General features: G+C 50.7%; 1 protein-coding gene, 1 long non-coding RNA gene and 1 pseudogene across 2 annotated transcripts; all 3 read right to left on the bottom strand.

The window, feature by feature from the left end:
* Window positions 1–2906: 2906 nt before the first annotated feature.
* On the bottom strand, window positions 2907–4305 carry LOC120709732 (annotated as a pseudogene).
* A 1717-nt stretch (window positions 4306–6022) lies between these two features.
* LOC120706586 lies at window positions 6023–10028 on the bottom strand. The gene is made up of 3 exons (XR_005688364.1): window positions 9549–10028; window positions 6474–8070; window positions 6023–6387 (listed from the first exon to the last, which is right to left on the bottom strand). It is a non-coding gene; the product is annotated as an uncharacterized LOC120706586 (long non-coding RNA).
* Window positions 10029–16820: 6792 nt separating this feature from the next.
* On the bottom strand, window positions 16821–18486 carry LOC120709731. Its single transcript, XM_039995391.1, has 2 exons — window positions 17801–18486; window positions 16821–16830 (listed from the first exon to the last, which is right to left on the bottom strand). Exons 1-2 carry the CDS (start codon window positions 18484–18486, stop codon window positions 16821–16823), a joined length of 696 nt encoding a protein of 231 aa, XP_039851325.1.
* Between the last annotated feature and the right edge of the window lie 2028 nt (window positions 18487–20514).

Genomic DNA, 20514 nt, shown 5'->3' with positions numbered 1-20514 from the left:
TTTCTATGTCATCTCTGACTCCCGCTAGTAACCACACCTCCAGTGGCCACGTTAGAGTAGCCCGTGTCGTTAGCACCAATCGCGGAGCCGCGGAGCCATCGCGGGTGCATCGCAACCGCTCGCGCCCGACGCCGACGTGTCCGCCGCTGATCGGCAATCGCCATTTCCTCGGAAGCCGGCCTCTGCGTCGACACCCACACCACCCGACGCGCCGGACACGGACAGGCCTCAGCGGTTCAAGCTCGAGGGCTGGGCTTAGCTTCCTGGCGCTCAAGCAAGACGCGCATGACGCCAGTGTCGTGTGCCTCGACGGCAGCTACAAGCCTACAACGTACGTCGCCGACGAGCCGTGGCGACGTGGAGCGACTTGCGGCCGCTGGCACGGCCGCTCCGGCCACCGCCCCTTTGGCGTTGGGTTGAGCTGGGCATCGTCGGCTGCAAGGGCCTCCTGCCCATGCGCGCCGCCGACGGCAAGGGCTGCACGGACGCGTACACCGTCGCCATGTAGTACTGCCCCAAGTCCATCGCCGACGGCTTCGACCCGGCCTGGAAGGCTGGAACACGTGGCCGGGTGGACGATCCCGCACCGTGCTCTCCGTGGGGCGTTGGCGTGTTCGAGGACCCACCGCTGGCGCAGCCGTCAGACGGTGGCACGTGGCAGGAAGGACTCCGCCGCCGCGGCGGGCGCTGCGCTCCCGGCCGATGGGGAAGGTGAGGATATGGCTGTCCACGCTGGAGGCCGTGGAATTAATCTATTATCTTCATAGATTAATACAAGCATGCATGCCTAACATGACACGATCGAAATTAAAGATAAAAAATCCCGCAAAAAAATTAAAGATCAGAAAAATCTCAGGCACTACTTGCTAGTACTCAGTGATCAGTGGAGCCCCCACGAAGCGGCTCACCGTCTGCCACGCCACCGGCACGCCCTCCACGGCGACCCCTCCACCATCGAGTTAGTTTCACCCGGCGCGCCAGGAAGCACCCCGGTCACCGCGCGGTGCCGAAGCACGCAGTGGACGTCCCGGTGCACCGCACACTCCAACGCCCACCGCCCGCTCGGCGCTCGCCGGCTCCGGCTACCGCGTCGCCCGCCTCCTCGAGGACCTCGGACGTCTGGCGAACCATTTCCGGGCGGAGCACGCACAGGAAAGCGTACCCAGCGGCGGCGTGGCCGTGAGGCTCTCCCTCCCTCTCCCTAGGTTCATGTACACACGGACAGGTCCTCGTGTCCGTCCAGCCACGCCGCGCAGCCGTCGTCGTCGTCCTCGCGCCGCCGACCCGCGCGTTGTGCCACGGCGGGCATCGCGTGGAGCGGGCTCACAGCGAAGACGTGGCCGCGCATCCGCGGCGGCATGCGCGCCACCGCCGGGCATTCCATGGACGCGGCGATTCCGGGTCGAAGCCAACTCGCCCATTCTCCTGCCGACTTCCACCCGCTGCTTCCCACCCATCAACGTGTTCTGACGAAACTGAATGGCAATGCCATAGTCTGACAGCAGAACGAGGTCGGGGTCGGGGACTTCGCTCTTGTGGCACTACACGTGTGGGAGGTCTCGCCGCCGTAGGATCCCCTCCATCCCCGGGACGCCGCGCACCTGCTCGTCGGAAGGGACGGGGGTCTCTCCGAGCTCCAGGAGCCTGGGCACGGAAGGTACACCAGGAGGCCGCGCTCCCGTGCTCTCCTTGTCCGTGCGGAACGCCGGGACGCGCGCCCATCTTCTCGGCGACGCCGACGACGAACGGCATGATGCCATCGGCCATCGGCCACGACACACGTCACGGTGGCAAACGGCTTGGTACGCCCGGCGCCGGCTGTGCGCACGGACTCGAGCAGCTCCATTATGTCGCCGGCGGAGCGGGGTTGGTCCTCGGGGAGGCGGTCGGGGATGAACAGCAGGCGGCGGCCCGGATGGTGAGGCGGTGCTCGCACTTGGACTCGGGCGGCGGATCGGAGTCGGGCATGTTTGGATGGCGCCCTGGGAAACCTGCCTATGCCAGGCAGTGCATCCAGGCGGTCGATCGATTTCGTCGGCCTGGGAGGCTGGGACTAGGATCGCTGGCTGGCAGCAGCTGCCTAGTCCAGGGTCGCATCCAAACAGGCCAGGCCGCCAGGGAAGAGATTGAAAGAAGGCGTGGCCGCCCAATGTCACCAACGGCGGCGAATTTCACTGCCGAAGTATCTCGCTGGACGGCTGGAGCTCTGATGAACATATTTTCCGGAGGCAGCACTCCACGCGAGGGGAAACGGAGGGCACTGGGGGACCCAGCATTCGACCGCGCACACCGTGACGCGGAGAAGCTTGCCGGATGGCGAGGTCGTCGGCGGTGGAGTTCCCCGGAGTGGAAGAAGAAAGTTAAGACGGGAAGAGGGGAGCTCGATCTGGTGGCCACACACACGCACACACGCCGCGCCGCCAGTCCCCGCCTCCACCTCCACCCCGCCTTGCCTCACCAAGTCTGCCGATCGAGACTTCCTCACCAAGGCCGAGCAAGTCTACGCACCCTACGTGTCGCGCCCGATCCGCCCCATCGTGCACAGCGGGACCACAGCCCTTCTCCGGCGAGGCGACGGCGACGTCCTGCTGGTCGAGCTCGACCTCGACGCGCGGCGGGACACGGCTGAGTTCTGTCTGCTCCGCCGCGGCTCGCCCCAGTAGGGACGGTGGCAATAACAAAGGCGGCGTCGAGCAGCTCCGGGCTCCGGCAGCGGTGCGGCACCGACACCATCATCCCTCTCGGCGACCGGTTCCTTTACTGGGTCATGTTCGAGAGCGGCTTCCTCCTGTGCGACATGGCGGACTCGGCGAGCACCAAGGTTCGGTACGTCCCTGCGCCCCCCAGCGTAGTACTATGTACAATACTACAACGCCAACACAACCTGAATAAATAAAACTCATGTATCAAGGGATGATCCACGGCTTTGCAACGAGCGGCAGGCCGGACTTGATGTGCACAGACAGCCCGTTCATCTCGCTCATGTCCAGGTCCAGCGACGATGCCCATGTCCGGCATCCTTTCCCCTCGGCAGCCTCCCAATCGAAGTGATACAGCAAGCTCGCCAGCGCCATCCCGATACTTGCCTCGGCGAACCCGACCCCGGGGCACCCCCTCCTGCCGGCGCCGAACGGCACCGTGCTGCCCCTTCAAGTCTATGGCGCTGCCCGAGAACCTCTCCGGCACGAACTCCTCGGCGTCCTCCCACGCCGCGGGGTCCCGGCCGACGGCCCAGGCGTTCACCACCACGCGCGTGCGCGCCGGCACGTGGTAGCCCAGGATCTCGGCGTCCGCCGGCGGCTCCCGGGGCACCAGCAGCGGGATCGGCGCGTGCAGCCGGAGCGTCACCTTCACCACGGCCTTGAGGGAGTGCAGCTGCGCGACATGGCCCTCGTCGACGACGCAGCCGCCGGTGGACGCGGAGCCGACCGCCGCGCGGATCTCGTCCTGGAGCTTGCGCGTAGCGACCGGGTGGGTCACGAGCTCCGCCATGGCCCATTGCATCACCTTGCCGGTGGTGTCCGTGCCTGCAGCGTACATGTCCTGCCAGCGACCGTGCACGAACGGTACACGAAGACGACAGAGATTGATTGATCATCAGCTACTGGCCCTCAGATCAAGTTCGTCCTCCTTGATTTCGGTGCCTACCAGGATCGAACAGGCCGCGAGCGCTCTCGTCGCCGAAAGCGGCGCGACACACGACGGTGTTGGCGTACTCGGCGAAGAACTCGCTCAGGCCGACGGTGGCCGCGCCAGCTCCGGCCTTGGCTCGGACGCGCTCGACCAGCGCAGCGGCTTCCTGCTCCCAGACGCGGCGGAAGGACCGGCCGGGTGCGGCTCGCGCTGAGGAGGTGCACGACGCAGATGCGCCGCACCTGGCGCCAGTAGTCGCCGTAGGGCGCGAAGGCGACGTCGCGGCGGCCGTACATGATGCGGTCGGCCATGGCACTCCTGGGGCGGCTTGCGAAGGCCAGGTCGCGCGCCCGCATCACCTCCTCGGCGCTCGCGGCGGAGGACACGACGGCGGCGGGCACGCGGCCGAGCCGGAGCAGCATGACGGGCCCGTGCGCCCGCGCCATGGCGCTCCTGGGCGCGGTGCGGCAGCGAGCCGAGGAGGTGGAGGTGGCCGAGCAGCGGGAGGCCTGGCGGCGACGGCGGCCTCCGTGGTCGTCCACCGTGACGCTGCGGAGAGGCTGCAGAGGCAGGCTTTTTGACGGCATGGAGGAGGTAGGAGAGCGGCAGCAGGATGAAGACGGCGAGGAGGAGGAGAAGGGCGGCGGCCGCGAGCTGCAGCGAGAGAGCCATGTCGTCTGAGCCACCTGTCGTCCGAAGCAGCTAGTATTTGCTACCGACGAGTTCATGGTGGTGGCAGTACTACCTATCCTCCCGGGGATTTCTTTTTTTTGGATAACGATTTCTTTTTCTGGGGATTTCTTAAAGGTGAAACACATGTTGGTTCCCATCCCCTGCACCAGCCGGCGCGAGCAGAATTCCTTTCGATCGGGACCTGACCTACCAGGGAGGGAGAGGATTTGTCTGGCGATGCAACAATCGTGTGCTTCCCGGAGGTTGCAGCAGCATCGTCATGTCGTGGTCTTTTGCGCGCTCCTCTCGCGGACGCAGAGCCTGCGGCCGAGCGAGAAACCGTCGAATGATTTCGGCCGGCGCCGCGCCCGTGGGGTCCCCTCCCCTGGCCGCGCACGCGCCGAGGTGCCCACCTCTTCGGCACCCCCGCGTGCGTCACGCTTGTTCAGCTCCTTGGTTCTCAGTCTCCATGATGTATTGATGTATGTGTCAACTGAAATGCAAGTGCGAAAATAGTGCACAACATGTACAGTACTGCATGCTTAAAACTGATGGAAGTGTTATTTTAGGGATGAAAGTAAATTTTGCTGACAAAAATAACGAATTTCGGGAAAACGAGAGTTAAGGAAGGAAACGTTCATTTTAGTGGTGTCAAATAGCTAGGGAATTTTCTTTGAAACAGTGAAACGTAGTGTCACACGGCGAGTGGACATGGCATGTAGTCCAGCACCATCGATTGATGTCGAGATGAAGGTACTACAGGCCGGATACGGCTCCGCTTATCCAAGACGATCATTTCCGGTGGACTGAATTTTGTTTGGATTCGGTACCAGTTATTTGGTTTTAACAACTACTAGTACCCGCATCCATTCAACTTGGACCAGATAGATAGAGTATCACCTTTCCCTTCCATGCATCTCCGGCCAATTAAACTAGACGCTAACGATATGCGTTGGTGCGCCATGCGCATGCAAGTATGTTTACCCGTTGAGTTGGGTGGTGATGGTAATTTTGATTCGTTTTTCTTCTTGAGGAGTATTTCTACTGTGTTCCTTGGCCTCCCTTTTGTATGCGGTAAGATGAATAAAAAGTATTTCAATTTTAGGAGGGGATTACATTTATTTGACTTGTACAATTTTAGATCATGCCAATTTTTTTTACACTAAGGACCTGTTTGGTTTGCTACTAAAATTTGACGGATCTGTCTAGATGTCAATCGATTGATATTTGCGGTATCCATCAATCACCGGTTTTAACTGTTGCATCATCATCCAGCGGGCTGCCTGCTGTCCGTCAGCTTTCCTGCACTAAGTGTGTTGTCGGGTTCACCTATTTTTCGTTTCAACCCGTTAGCGTTGATATAGGCAGAGCTGCTCCTGCTTTCTTGTTCTGTCAAAGCACAGTTGCCAGTTGCTTCTAACGGGTCTTTGTTATTAACTAGTCATTGGTTAAAGATTTAAGCTTTTAATTGTTAAAAGCCCAACTCATTGTTGTTCGACATGAGTGTACACAACATATACATAGAAGAAAATATCGCCCATAAGAATACTAGCAAGTAAAAGCATGTTATAAAAAAGTGTCTAATCTGTAGTGGCCACACAGCCATAACAGAACTAAGCTACATGTTTGTTTGAGGCTTCTATTTTCTATTGGCAGCTCAAGTACAACATAAAGACCCAAAAATATAACAAGAAAATAAAAAGTTACAGGCAAAAAATTTCAGCAACAACAAAGTTACAATTATAATTTTGCTAAAAAAATCACAATTACCAAAATCCATGTAATTTGCATATAATAAGACTCATATCACACAATCACATGCAGCTAACATCTACTACTATATACTAAAGGTCCTCCATCTGTTCCTCTTGCTGCATGCCTGTGTTTCTACACAACAGAAATTTACAGCTATAAAAATATATATTCAAGCGTGTTGAGTTATTTTATTCTCCATTTCCCAATATATATTGATTAGGATAATGAAGACTATTAGTTCCTCATGAGCCACAGCAAAGCAGATTTCTTAGATGAAGAGGTCATGGCACCTTGATCTTGTCAAATGACTAATATTGATACTCGATCCTACGAACAATAGATATATTTTAAATTCTGAACAGAATAAATAAATTGCACATGCTAGTAAAACACAAGCCTCTGTGTAACCATACCTCAGGCTTGGAGTCACTTTCAGAAAATCTCGGCTTAATGTCTCAAGCAAAGGAGAAAAACATCTCGCTCCACATGCTCAGTAAGATACAAAATGAAATAAAATCAGAAGACATTCATCATCAGTGTCGCAATCCAAAAAACGCAGCAAAATGAGTTAAAAATTAAGCAAAAGTGGCCACTTATAGAGCTTCGAGGAAAGAAGCTCTGTAACACACACACCCCTCAGCTCAGATTATATGTGACCGGTGATCCTGCTGCTCAGACTCCAAGCTTTCATTTCCTATGTACAATTTTTAGCTGATAATAAAGTTATATTTACTCAGACATTTATAGGTACAATTTCTAAGCTGATATAACAAGCAAAAACCCACAGATCTAAAGAAGAAAATACACACTTACTGGTACAATTTCTAGTCTGATAACAAGAAAAAAATACATCTGAAAAAACACACATTTACAGTGCAAATTTTTGGATGATGACAAGAAAAAAACAGCTTAAAAATAGAGGTTTAGAGGTACAATTTTTGGGCTGATAACAAGAAAAAAAAACACATATGAATAACGAAAATCAGAAAATTTTGGCCTGAAAAAACAAGACAGGTCCATGTTAATAATTATAGTTCTTGTATTCCAAAATTTAATAACTTAACTACTTAAAAATGATAGATATATATCAGCAAAGCCTAGACATCCATAGTCGTCACAAGACAAGTCCATGTTTATCTTAAAAAACAACACAAACAAAATAAGGTTAAACAAGGGATGTGTGAAGAACACCTATGTATAAATATTTTCTTCCAACAGAATGCAAGAAAAGACATTAGTTGCTAGAAGTAGAAGGTTTGAATCTTAGTTTTGTTAAGACAATGTACAATGAGAGGATTAAGTATGCACCTTGTAAGATAGAACTTAACAACCTCCAAGGGTAATAATAATAATAATATTGGTTGCCAAAACAGTTGTAACAAAATGAAAAGACATTAGGATCATGTGAAATTAGTAAATCGAGGAATGTTAGAATATGAAAGTAAAAAATAGGCATTCATGAGGAATGCACAAGGGAAAGGGAGAACAGTAAATGAAATGATATTCCAGCCACTAAATTGGCTATCTGTATGAAACATAGTGGTCATTCTAGGTTGAACAAAGTGGGGGGAAAGCAATTCCTTAAAGTAGCCCCATGGACGATAGGTATAACATACCTAATCAAAACAGCTAAGTCGACTATGAAAAATGATTTAATAATAAATTGATAATGCCAAAGGTCAATGAAATTACATAATATTGTTTTCTAAATGGGCCATGCAAGATACAACCATCAATCAACAACCCTGTAACCTGATAGATGTAACACTAAACAACATAAGAAGAAAGCTGCACCAGGAGATTGGCATATGCTCGCGTTTATACTGTTAAACACTGAACAACATATGCCATCGCCAAAGAATCCGAGATCATACCTCCTGTAAAAAGCGAGATCCGTGTATATGGAGCCTTTTAAGTGCCATCATGAGACCCACTGCTTGACAAAGTACTGACTATCAGAAAGCTACTCTTTCTGGTGCCAATCAACGTAGGGTGGAAACCGGTGGAAACCTGATGCATAAAAGTTCATACAAAGGTTTTAGAGACAGCTCAGTTACTGGTCTAGACTGTTAGATATGCCAGAAACTAGAGAAGTAAAAAAAATTGTTCTAATAGCTTTATTAACTGAAACTGACATTAGTAGTTCAAAAATATTCCTAGCTGGGTAATATGAGCTTTATATAGTAAATAGCTTTATAAATGACCATCATTTGCCATACAAAGTTAAGTACCAGACTATTGTTGTTCTAGCAAAAACAAGAGTTCAAGTTAATCAATTCAACACATGGAGAAAATAGAAATTCAGAATTAAATCAATTTACATCATATCCAGAGTATTTTAAAAATATCCAGAGTTGGCACAATGTGGCATCTGAAAACAGACATAAAAGAAAAACCACATAGAAGTGGCAATAGAAATGGATAGTAGCAAGACATGGTTGCTGCAGAATGAATAAAATAAATGATTAATGTAAGTTGCACACATATTTTTTAAATTATAGTGGCCATACACACAAGATGCACCAAAATTTGGGGGTGTAAGTATAGTATTAGGCAACTCTAGTTGAAATAAAAGAGGAAGTTCAACTACCAGAATGTAGTGTCACACAAAAAAAATGATAAATGTTCCAAGAAAGTAGCAGCACATCTTAACAGAATAGGCACGAGTTGATACACCAAAAATAAAATCCACAAAGATGCATATATGAACAGATGCTACTAAATATTGAATAAAAGAGGACTGATTATACCCCTCAAACTAAAAAATTACATCCAGCAAGAACATAAGATACAACAAAATCGTTCTCTGTAACTATAACATATTTAAACTATAATAGGGAAAGAAACTTGAAAAATACCTTGCTTGCAAAAGAAGGATCCTGACCCCTTGCAGTGGAGGTAGAGTAATTTTTTTTGCTCCATTTGGACTCATATGTAATTATTATATTTAGAATTGGCAGGAATAAACTAACACCCTTCTGGCCCCAACACAAAAAGAATCAGGAAAGTAGAAACACAAGGCAAAGGGGCCATATAAAGGACACACAGTGATAAAGGGGCACATGCATTATCTTTAGAATTACATACATGAAGAAAAATGACACTATAAAATATTGTGAAATATAGAGATTAAGATTCTTATAGTTGTCCTATGCACAAATTACACTTAAACGAAATTTGAAGTGAGGATTCTATTGCAATATCATCGGATGCCATTATTACCTATTCAGAAGCCTAATTATATATATAGCGCAGGTGCAAATCACAGATAAACACAAGAGGAAATCCTAGAATAGCACAAATCGAGACACACTACACATCTATCGGGGAAAACAAGTACAGAAGCTCCAGACCAACAGAAATCGAGATCCAGGAGCATAGTTGGCAATGCTTACTCCATGAAATGGAGGGGGAATATAATGCAATGCAATCATGGAATCCATATGGGGTGAACCAGATACAGAGAGGAGGGAACTAGAAATGCTCACCTGCAAAGGACACAGCACCCAGCCTGGATCTAAAGAGGCGGTGAGTGGGCTGCCGGCCAGGAGCTGGAGGCCTATAGCTGCAAATCAACAGACAACCAAATACAAATATCAAACCTAGTAAAACCCATCTCACACACAAACCAACGGGAAATGGAGAAAATAGTACTAGCGGAGAACACCCCTCACAGCGACGAGCTCGAGGAGCATGGGTCATGAGCCGGCTCAATGCTGTGAGCATTTGGTGAAGAGCGAAGCCCGTGCGACCTCCTAGTTGGTTCATCCAGCACGGTGCAAGCTGACCTCATCACAGCCCAGGGAGAAAAGAGGAAGGACCTAGATGCAGCCCGCACAACCTGATGTGGCGACGCCGGCGCAGCCGCGCCATGGGAGATCCCCGCCGCTGCGCTGAACTTGCTGGATGGAGAAGAAAGGGAGAGAAGTGAAGGGGACGGAAACACGAAACAATGTAGTCCGGGTAGCATGATATTAGTCAAACGGGTACACCAAATAGAGAGAGGCGGACCCGATTCCACATTTATACATGAATCACTCACGACCGTGGATATCAGATCCAACGTATCACATCGTCGATTGAGAGAAAGACAAAATCTCAATCGATTGAAGAGGAGCAAATATGAAATTTGACAGGCTAGAATGTGGATATGTTAAAATGTAGGCGTGCCAATTCTTTTTACCAAAATCTTGGCAACTTTAGAAAGTGCTAAAAGGTTATCTACTTTTTGGATAAGTGCCAAAGTTTAATCGTGCTCATATTTTAGCAAGGTACATTTTGGTAGCCAACCAAAGGGACCCAAAATTGTTACAACGGTTCCGTGTGATAGCACGAGGAATTGGGCACAAATTAACTTCTGAACCTGGAGGCATCGTAGGCACTAGGCAGGCTGCCCTCTGCACGGGCCAGGTTTCTCGAACGACCTGCCGGACTATTGGTCTATTGGGCCCATGACATGAGGCATGCACTCCCCTCTCGCTTGCTCGCATTCCGTTGCGTTGCGTGTCTTGTTTGGGTGGCATCACTGGACCCCACCGAATCACAGCTGGCAAGCCAAGCGGGAAGCGGCGGAGCGGAGCGGAGCCCCCCGTCGCCAGCCCGGCTGCACGTCGACGACGCACGCACGCCACACCAATTTTCTCCTCACGCCTGCCTTCCTTTCTATATAAATCCATCCCCTTCCTCTAGCGGCCAGCAACACGCGGATCAATTCAAAATTTCAATTCGAACCGAACCAACCCACTCGCCACCACCCTCCCAAGGCCAGCCATGTCGGCGCCGCCCGACGCCGCGGAGTCCTCGCGCGCCCGCCAGCAGCCGGAGGAGACGTCCGACGACGCGCCCCAGCGCTGCCGGTGGGTGGCCCTCGGCACCCTCCCAGGCGGGCCGCACCGCGTCGGGGACGAGCGGCACCGCTGCATCCTCAGCGGCCGCGACCTCCTGCTCTACCTCGACGACCCGCCGCGCGCCTCCACCCTGGTGCTGCGCGCCAACCTCACGGAATCCTACCCCGCCATCTTCGCCGCCGACTCCTCCTCCGCCCGCCTCCTCGTCAAGGGGGTCAGCGACCGCACCAACCGCCCCGAGTACTTCCTCTGCGACTCCCGCGCCCGTACCGCCGAGCGCCTCCCCGATGTGCCCTCCTCCGAGCTCGGCGGCCTCGACCTCTACCCGCGGCGCCGCATCGGCCTCATCGCCGACCCGGACCACACCGGCCACTTCATGATCGCCCAGCTTCACCCCATCGACACCACCCGCCACGACTCCATCCTCTTCTACTCCACCGCCACGCGCCGCTGGGCGACCAAGCAGCTAGCCTCCGCCCCGGAGCACAAGCGCTGGAGCGGCCACGGCGTCCTCGCCCACGACGGGCTCCTCTGGTGGGTCGACGTCGCCTACGGGATGGTCGTCTGCAACCCCTTCGACGACGCCCCACACCTGCGCCTCGTCCCGCTGCCGGATGGCTGCGCACTGCAGGGCGTGGAGATGGAGCGAAAGTCCAATGGCTCGCGACAAACCCGCGAGTTCCTCGACCAGCGCCGCTTCATCAGGCCCAGCGAGGGCAAGCTTCGATACGTCGAGATCCGCGGCTTCGACTACCACACGGCCGCCGCCGCCGCCGAGCCCCCGATCAACCCCACCGTCACGATGTGGACGCTCGTCCGCGACCGCAACACCTGGAACTGGGAGTTCGAGTACGAGGCGCCCTTCGCCGAGATCTGGGCCCACGAAAGCTACGTCGCCGCCCGCCTGCCGCGGGACAAGGTGCCCAACCTCGCCCTCGTCGACCCCGACAACTACGGCGTCGTCTACTTCTTCGAGGGCATGCGGCTCTTCGGCTTGGATGTGCGCGCGAGGCGGGTCGTGGCCTGCGACGAATGCGTCATTGGCGATCCTGCTGAGATGGAGGGATTCCTGTCCTCCCGCTTCGTCGAGGCCTGGGTGCCGCCCGAACCTGGTACGTACGTATACACGCTGGATTGCTCAGAGTCTGCTAGATCATTTTCAGTGTGTGCTGACTTCTCTGAAAATATATGTGCTCACAGTCTGACCCAAACCCAATTAACCATTACAAAAGGGTGCCTCGTGTAGATTATGAGAACTGAAGTTACATTGATTAATATTCTTTTCTGTAAGTTCTGGATTTTGTCTGAAGATTGCATATACAGATCACCATTCCAAGATATTACTACTCTGTTATTTGCAGTCGAAATTGTAACTGCGCAGTGTGCTTAGGATTGAATTAAACTGAAGATGGTACTAGTCCACACGTACTCAACAGCTACTAGTACTGTAGTACTGTTACCATTTACTACTGTGCAGTTTAATTCAATCCTGCTTGCTTGTGCAGATTAGAACTACTCTGAACTTTTGCACTTGATGTTGGTCAAAATTCTGTTACTACTGTTACCCTCTTGCCCAGATTCTGACTCATGCCTCTGATTTTTGTTTTTGAGGGAAATTCATGTCTCTGATCTTACTACCATTTGCAATTGCTGACCCGGTTCGGTAACATAGGAGTGTTCGATTTGATAAGACTAGCACCACCTTTAATTATTACTGCTGTTTTGCACGCAGATCGGACTCTACAGATTTTGCCGCGCGCCACCCGTGCTCGGCAGGGTGTCCTCAACGACGACATCCAAGAGGAGGTGCTGCTGCGTCTTCCCGCGGACCAGCCGGAGCTGTTGTTCCGATGCACTGCGGTCTGCCAGGGATGGCGCCGACTGATCACCGACGCCAATTTCTGCCGCCGCTTCCGCAAGCTCCACGGCGACGCGCGCCCCATGTTTGGCTATGTGTTCAACTTCGCCGACGCCGCCGCCTTCACGCCGGTCACTCCCGCATCGATCACCCCGAGCGTGCGACGCCTGCCCGGTGGAGGCCGCAACCTCTGCGCCCTCGACAGCCGTCACGGGCGAGTTCTGTTCCGGAAGAAGAGGCCCTGGGAGAACAAGTCGCCCTGGGAGAACAAGTGCTCCCTGCTGGTATGGGACGCCGTCGCCGGCAAGAAGCAAGAGGTGCGCCTACCCGAGATGTTCTCTGCACCCGAGAAGTTCTCCGTCCACGACTGGAGCGCCTGCATCCTCTGCAACGCTCCGGACTGCGACCACATCGACTGCGGCGGCGGCCCCTACAACATCGTGCTGGTCGGCACGACATACGACGTCAAGTACACTTACGGGTTCGTCTACAGCTCTGTCACCCTCGCCTGGACCGCCACAGCAGTCCTTGACGCGAGTGCCCAGGAGCGCTGCCACCGCGGTGACGTCATCTCCATCAGGCCTAGCACTGTGGTGGGTGGCTGCATCTACTTCAGAACAAGAGGAACAAGCATCATCCGATACCAGTTCGACGGGTCGGCGGCCGAGCGCCTATCATTCATCGAGCTCCCCAACTACGACGCTAGAGGCGCGGTGCTTGTTCCGGCAGGTGGCAGGCTCCAATTTGCAGCACTCCGAAAACGCAACGACGAGAGGGTCCGATTGCGGGAGCTGCTTATTGATTCAGATGGAGCCCCGCAGTGGATCCGACTGGAGCAGTTCGTTCTTCCAGTGCCATGCATCCAAATAGCAGGTTTCGTGGAGGAACCTCCTTGTTTGATTTTGGGCACGAAGGATGAGGGAACCATCTGCATGAACATGGAGACTTTCAAGTGGGACAAGCTGCCGAAAGCCAACGGAGATGTGCTGCCCATCATGAGTTTCTATCCCCCTCTCTCTGCAGGTACGCCTCGTGAGCCTGATGAGGACTCACCAGAGGAGGAAGTTTCTAGGTTTAGAATGTTCTCTCGATCGGTGCTACGTCGTACAGCTGACAAGTGATACTCCTCGACATTGTGGTAGCTAAAATTGAATACGGTTCATTGTCTCTGATGTACATGATGTTTTGCTTGTTTTGTATGAGCATATAAAACCAAGCACTGAAATACCAAGCAGCATATGTGCAAATGCAAAAGGTGAAAGTTAGCAAACATATAGTTGGGACGATTTCCCACTCAGAGTCTTCGTGAGTTCGTGTTGTCGTAGTGTATTCTTGAGATCTAATTGTACTTTTTATTAATGTCTGTTGCCTCGTATGCATGCACATCACTGAACCGATGTAGTGGAACCACTATAACTTTCTTTTTCTTTTTTGCGAGGAACCACTATAACTTTCTTGATGTTAGCACAAAGCAAATCTTACATATAGGATGCCCATATTGATCTCAAAACCAATATACTTTCTAGAATATCCAAACATATTAGTTAACACAACACAAAAGCAATACACCGATTGGCGGTCAGTAGCAATCCCCGAAACAAAAATGAGGTTCTTGCAGAATGAAGAGAAACTGTGTGAAAGAAGTCGATCAAGAAATAATTCCAAGCACCTTATAGCCACATTAATCTATTTGCATCGCACAAGTGAATAGCTTAGCCTTTTTCCATCTACTTCAAACATAGGGGGTTAAGCAAGAATAAATAGAATTGTCTTTGTTGCGTACTTTTGCTACTACCAACCTTGGGCACAGAAATGTACACCGACAAGTACAACTATGATGCAATGCAACCAATTTTCTCGATTGTAGAAACCAAAACTTATGGGATGAAGAAGCAATTTCATATTAGATTGGATACCTGGCAATCGGCCCTGCAATTTTATGGCCGTGACTCCAACAGCAGCCTCAAGCAACCAGTGGCGGATCCAACGGCCGGGCGGGGGGCTCCAGCCCCCCTAGAGCAGCTAATAAACACTAAATTACTGTAGCAAGATCCTAAAATCACCATTAGATCTTCATGCAAATCAATATCTCTATTGTTTTAGCCCCCCTTGTCCCCCATCCTACATCCGCCACTGCAGGCAACAAGCAAGAACGACTGAGACCCAGGACGGTAACTCAATCTAGCGTCCAATCATACAAGTCACCACTACCAAAAAACATCAAATTCCTGACGGTGGCCTACAGGAATGTTTTCCTGACGGCAATGACAGCCCTTATCCAAGAAAGTTAACAAATTCCTGACGGTCCACCTCCCCGGAGCGAGCAGGAGCGGGGGATCATCACCAACGCCTCGCCCGACCCCCGCTAGAGGGCTCCGCCTCACCCGACCTCCGCGGTCCACCTACCCAAAGCGAGCAGGAGCGGGGGATCGGGACCAACGTCGATTGTGTTCCCCCCGCGGGGGACCCCACCTCGCTCGCCCGACCCTCGTGGGAGGGCCCCACCTCTCCCGACCCCTGCGGAGAGCTCCGCCTCGTCCGACCCCCGCGGTCCACCTACCTGGAGCGAGCAGGAGCATGGGATCGTCACCAACACCTCGCCCGACCCCTGCGGGGACCCCACCTCGATCGCCGCTCCGCCTCGCCCGACCCCCGCGGTCCACTTACCCGGAACAAGGGATCGGGACCAACGCCGATTACGTTCCCCCCGCGGGGGACCCCACATCGATAACTGATTGTTTCATTAACTGAAATTACTCTTCAAGATTGCTCCACTAACTGAAATGCACATATAGAGCTATAATATTTATGAAAACAATGCCTTCTTTTATAAATTCATTTTTACAAATATGTTTTTAAAGCCTAAAAACATGAAAAAGAATTGATGTTTCTAGACACTTGGCGATAGTACAACATTTTGTAACTGTATATTTGAGGCATAAGGATGCATGAGACTCAGTATGTTGTTTTCTTTACTTTCGAAATGTATTCGTAGCATTAGCACGGGCACCTGACCCCGCGGGAGGGATTTCTGCCTCGCCCGACCCCCGACCCCCGCGGGAGGGGTTTCCGCCTCGCTCAACCCCCACGGGGGCTCCGCGTCGCCTGACACCAGTGGGAGGGCCCCGCCTCGTCCGACCCCGTAGAAAATTGGTGCCGCTGCTTTACATGGAGAAGGTTGCATTGGAGCATTGCTTTTGCTCCCTTACATGGTAGCCGCTGGGATAGAAATGGCTCTAAAGTTGATCTACTTGCTCTAGCTCCATTATCTAGGAAATTAGCAGTGCTAAATACTTTGACCTGTATGGTTTTGGTTTAAAAAAATTAGTCTACTAAATCTATATTTATCCGTGGCGTTAGCACGGGCACCTTACTAGTCAGTTTAAGTTTATACATCATAGGGAGAAGCGTGTTTACTAAAAGGTTCACAACAACTGAACTAAAATTCAAATGTATTCAGTTCCAATCATGCAACGTGCCAGAACAAGCTGAAACTACTATTAAGAAAGTGACTGGTTCAAGGATTTGCACCATTTTTTGAGAAAATGGGATAATGTTGAAAGATTGAATTTGGTGCAAATAGGGCGGGTTCTGATTTTGAATGATTATCAATTCCCACAAGAGAAGATTCATTATTGCAAATAGGGATTGGACTAAAGATTTGTCGTTCAAGATAACAGAAGATTCAGCCTATCAATTCCATGTGGGCCCGTAGTCTTCACAAACATGAAATGAGCCTTCACACAAATATGTAAAACGGACACATAGTTCTCAGACATGGCCGTGAAAAGATTGAAAGAAGAAACATACTAATTGATCTTGATACCTGCCAGATTGATACTTAAAAACTGCCTGGTTAAACACTAAGATGAGTATGATCACACACATGGCCAACTCTTTTCTTATTTAAACAGGAAAACTTAAAACAAAACATATTGACCATGATGACCTACTCTTTTAACATATCTGAGGCAAAACACTCTAATCATTAAGAAGCCAACAATAGCACACTAAGGGATAGATTGTTGCATCTTCATTGCGGTGACAGTTTGCCCTTAGCAAGATCTGCAAAGACAAAATGCAGAAAATTACAGCCGTGGCAGAAAATTACACCAAGCTAGTTCTTAAAGTCAGCCAGAAGTACATATCTCAAACATATGCAAACATCAATTGGGTTATGCCATATATATATATATATATATCCAAGAGCTTTCGATGATATAGTTATCTTAATTGGCTCTCTTATATGATATCACAAGCTTTCCATTACATATATTAATCCTCTTGCTTAAAAAATCATGCATGATTATCACATTTTGTTTGCTCATCTGATTGAACATTCATGGATCATGGCTAGCTAATCAAAACATATAGAAGTGGTGCGGTACAGTGTAGGCCTCTAGGATTAAAGATTTGTGTGAGTAATAACTTGGTGCATATATATGAAACTGCAAGGTTTTAGTTGCCCAATCCCATTGGGTGTTGGCTCAAGATCGAGCAGATGGGTGCCATCGCTCATACATTTATGCTACTAGCTACTAAATGAAGTGTTACTTGTATTGTTGTTGTAATTATGTAAATGCATGTGCAAGGTGCAGAAGTTGCATACAGAAAAGCACAAGTGGTACCTGGAGTGTAGAAGCTCGTATAAGGTAAGATGTCGATGCAATAGCCACATGTTTCGCCGACCTTCCTCACCTGCCTTGACGTGAGGTCGAGTGTGAAGACTCCCTGTTCTATATAATTATTTAAATTGAACAAAATAGTATTTGTTCCCTCTGCGAAGCAAATCATGTCACGTTGGCTAGGGTGAAGGCACCGTAGGGAGAACCATCGATCCATCTCGAGCTCCGCAACATCGTGTCGCACCCATCCTCCAACCCCATTCGCAACATCCGCTTGCCGTGACCACGTATAAATCCAGCCGTGATGGTGTCCGACGAACCCTAACCCTCCATCGATATCCATGGGAACAGCCGCGCCAAACATTCGCGGTGTGTCGACCACAGACAGCCCATGCTCCCCCAAGTCATACTTGAGGATCTTTTCATAACAATACTCAAGGGTGACGTAGAGCGCGTCTCCTATGAGAAGGCAGGGTCCGCACGCCCCAAGATCGTCGTAAATACTGGGGGTTTGGGCGCTCCATGCTCCCGTCTCTGACGAGTACACGCCCGATGTGTGCGTTTCATTGTCCGTGCCGTCGTCTATATCGTCGTCGTACCCCCCCACAAAGACCACGAGGAACGGACCGTCGTGGCAGTCGAGGTGGTCGCAGCCATGGCGGGCGCATAGCACAGCCCCAGTGAAACTGCACAGGCGCAGGTGCGGGTGATAAGCGGGGACGCTCAGGCGCTGCCCGGTGCCGGCGATGAGGTCCCAGACGGTCAAGCCTGGCGGGTCGCCGCCAGTGTCGATCAGCACGCGGCCGTGGCGGCAGTCAAGGACCTGATCGGAGCATTTGCCGGCAGGCAGCGGCGGCGGCGAGAAACTAGTGGTTGCGACGAATTTGGGGGCTGTCTGGTAATCCTTGTTGAGGTAGCCCAGCAGGGGAGGCGTTCGGTGGAACCGGCGGTAGCGGCGGCGAAACACGCCGTCGGAGATGATGCGACACCAGTCCTTGCAGACGAGGGCGGCGCGGATGAGGTGCGCCGGCTCGTCCGGCGGGATGCGGAGGAGGATCTCTTCCACGAGATCCCTCAGCAACGCCGGCAGAGCCATGCCGTGTGGTCGGCGGTTGCTTGCGAGACGGGGAGCGAGCGGCGCCATGTCGCGCGATCGGTGGACGACGGACGACGGGAGTTGCGTTGCGTGCGATCGAGGCGGCGAGAGACGAGGTAGATATATATGGGCATGAAATACGGAGGAGAGGACTCGGTTCCGTTCTGGACTTCGAGGCCTGCGCATATTATTGAGGAGTTTTTCTTGCAAAAAAGTATCGAACGAGCTGGAACTAGAAGTGGTGGACCTCTTGACAGAGGCCGGTAGCCGGCAGCCCCGCGTCATAACAGTGGCGACAAGATTATTGTCAGCAACGCGGCTGCGAGGTTGCGTGCCTCATCCGCTGCTATGAGGTCTGGACGCAGCTGCCATGCAGACTGCCTGATGCGAGGTTCGGTCGCGGCCACCACGGACTTCCCGGTACGCGAGCCCTTGGACGTGGGCGAGCTTTATTTGTAGGGAAGATGCTGTGAAGAGATTTGAGAGAGAAGGGAGAGATCGAGATTGAGAAGTTTATAGATTCGCTAACTTAAATAAAATATCTAAATTAATTTAGATCTCTCTGTTGCAAGTTTTGCCTCTTATGAGAATTGGACATTTGCTGCTTTAGATCTTTCTGATCTATAGCTGCTTTGGTCTTACTCCCAGTAACATGCATTTTGCTTTCTATGTTTGAGGAAGGTAATTTGAGGAATTCATATTGCCATTCATGTTTGCTTCCAAAGTTATGACAGTACTGTCTTGGTGTTTACCTTTGTATTAATATTTTTCTATGTTTACCTTTGCATTTGAGGAATTCATATTGCCATTCATGTATGTTTGCTTCCAAAGTTATGACAGTATTGTCTTGGTGTTTACCTTTGTATTAATATTTTTCTTATCTTAAAAAAATACATATCAATATAGAATCTTGGTGTTTACCTTTGCATTAATATTTTTTTATAAAATTGGACTATATGTTTCTTATTGCCCATATCTATACCTGTACCTATATCTCTTCTCTACTATTGCTAAACCAAGCAATATTTTTTTTGTCCGTCAATCAGAATTCTAATCAGAGTCCAGACAAATCAATCGGAATCACAATCGGAACACGAACAATTATTATCTCGCTCAACCATGGCACGGCCTGAGTGCATTAAGTGAAGTTGATGGTATTACATAGGTCTACTATATTACCCGTAGCAACGCACGGGCACTATACTAGTAATAATATATTTCAGACAAAATAAAAATATTCCAAACAAGATAAATAAAAATATAATATTTCAAACCCGCGGATTTGTCGCGGGTGGGTTTTTTCTAGCCCCGCGGGTTTCGCTGCGGACCGGTTTTCATCGCACCCTACTCAATTCCAGCCCCATCAATCAAGATCATGATCGAGCCTTTGATTTTACTTACTTGTTAGTGGGTTCTTGTTTGTACTCATGCAGCTTCAAGGACTATATAGTACAATTTGTTAGTAGATCCCCTCTTCTCTTAGTGGTGGAGCCAGTGGGAGCTCTCAGCAGGGACCGGTCTCATTGAATTCAAGGTACCCATTATTTTTGACAAAAAAATTGTAAATGTAGCCTGTACTATGTATATGAGTCAAAAAAATAAAAATAACTTAACAAAACGGGTCTTTAAAATCATAATCTCTTTTTTTGTTTTGTTTTGAGAAACACAATCTTAGGGATGAAAACGGTCGGGAACGAGCGGGAAAACCCTCAAACCATTCCTGTCACCATATTTTTTGACCGGGATCGGGAACAGGAACGTCGGGCGGAAAAATGAAATCGGTAATACGGGACATCGGGAACGGAAGAGTTCGATCGGGAATATGCCGGTTACGGTCGGGAACCGGGAACTCAAGACAGGAATATATATGTAACCCCTTAAAATATTAAGCTCGAGAAGATAGTTCCAACTTCCAACTAGCAACTATGCAGTATGCACACAGCAATCTAGCATACGGCTGGCCGCTGGCGGCTACCAACTACCATCAACATAAGTATAGGCAGTAAGGCGTACATCAGGCAACAGGAG

Source organism: Panicum virgatum, chromosome 5K, assembly GCF_016808335.1.
Source record: "Panicum virgatum strain AP13 chromosome 5K, P.virgatum_v5, whole genome shotgun sequence".
Classification (NCBI taxonomy): Eukaryota; Viridiplantae; Streptophyta; class Magnoliopsida; order Poales; family Poaceae; genus Panicum; species Panicum virgatum.
The sequence above is the reverse complement of the archived record's forward strand: the minus strand, read 5'-3'. Positions and strand labels throughout refer to the sequence as shown.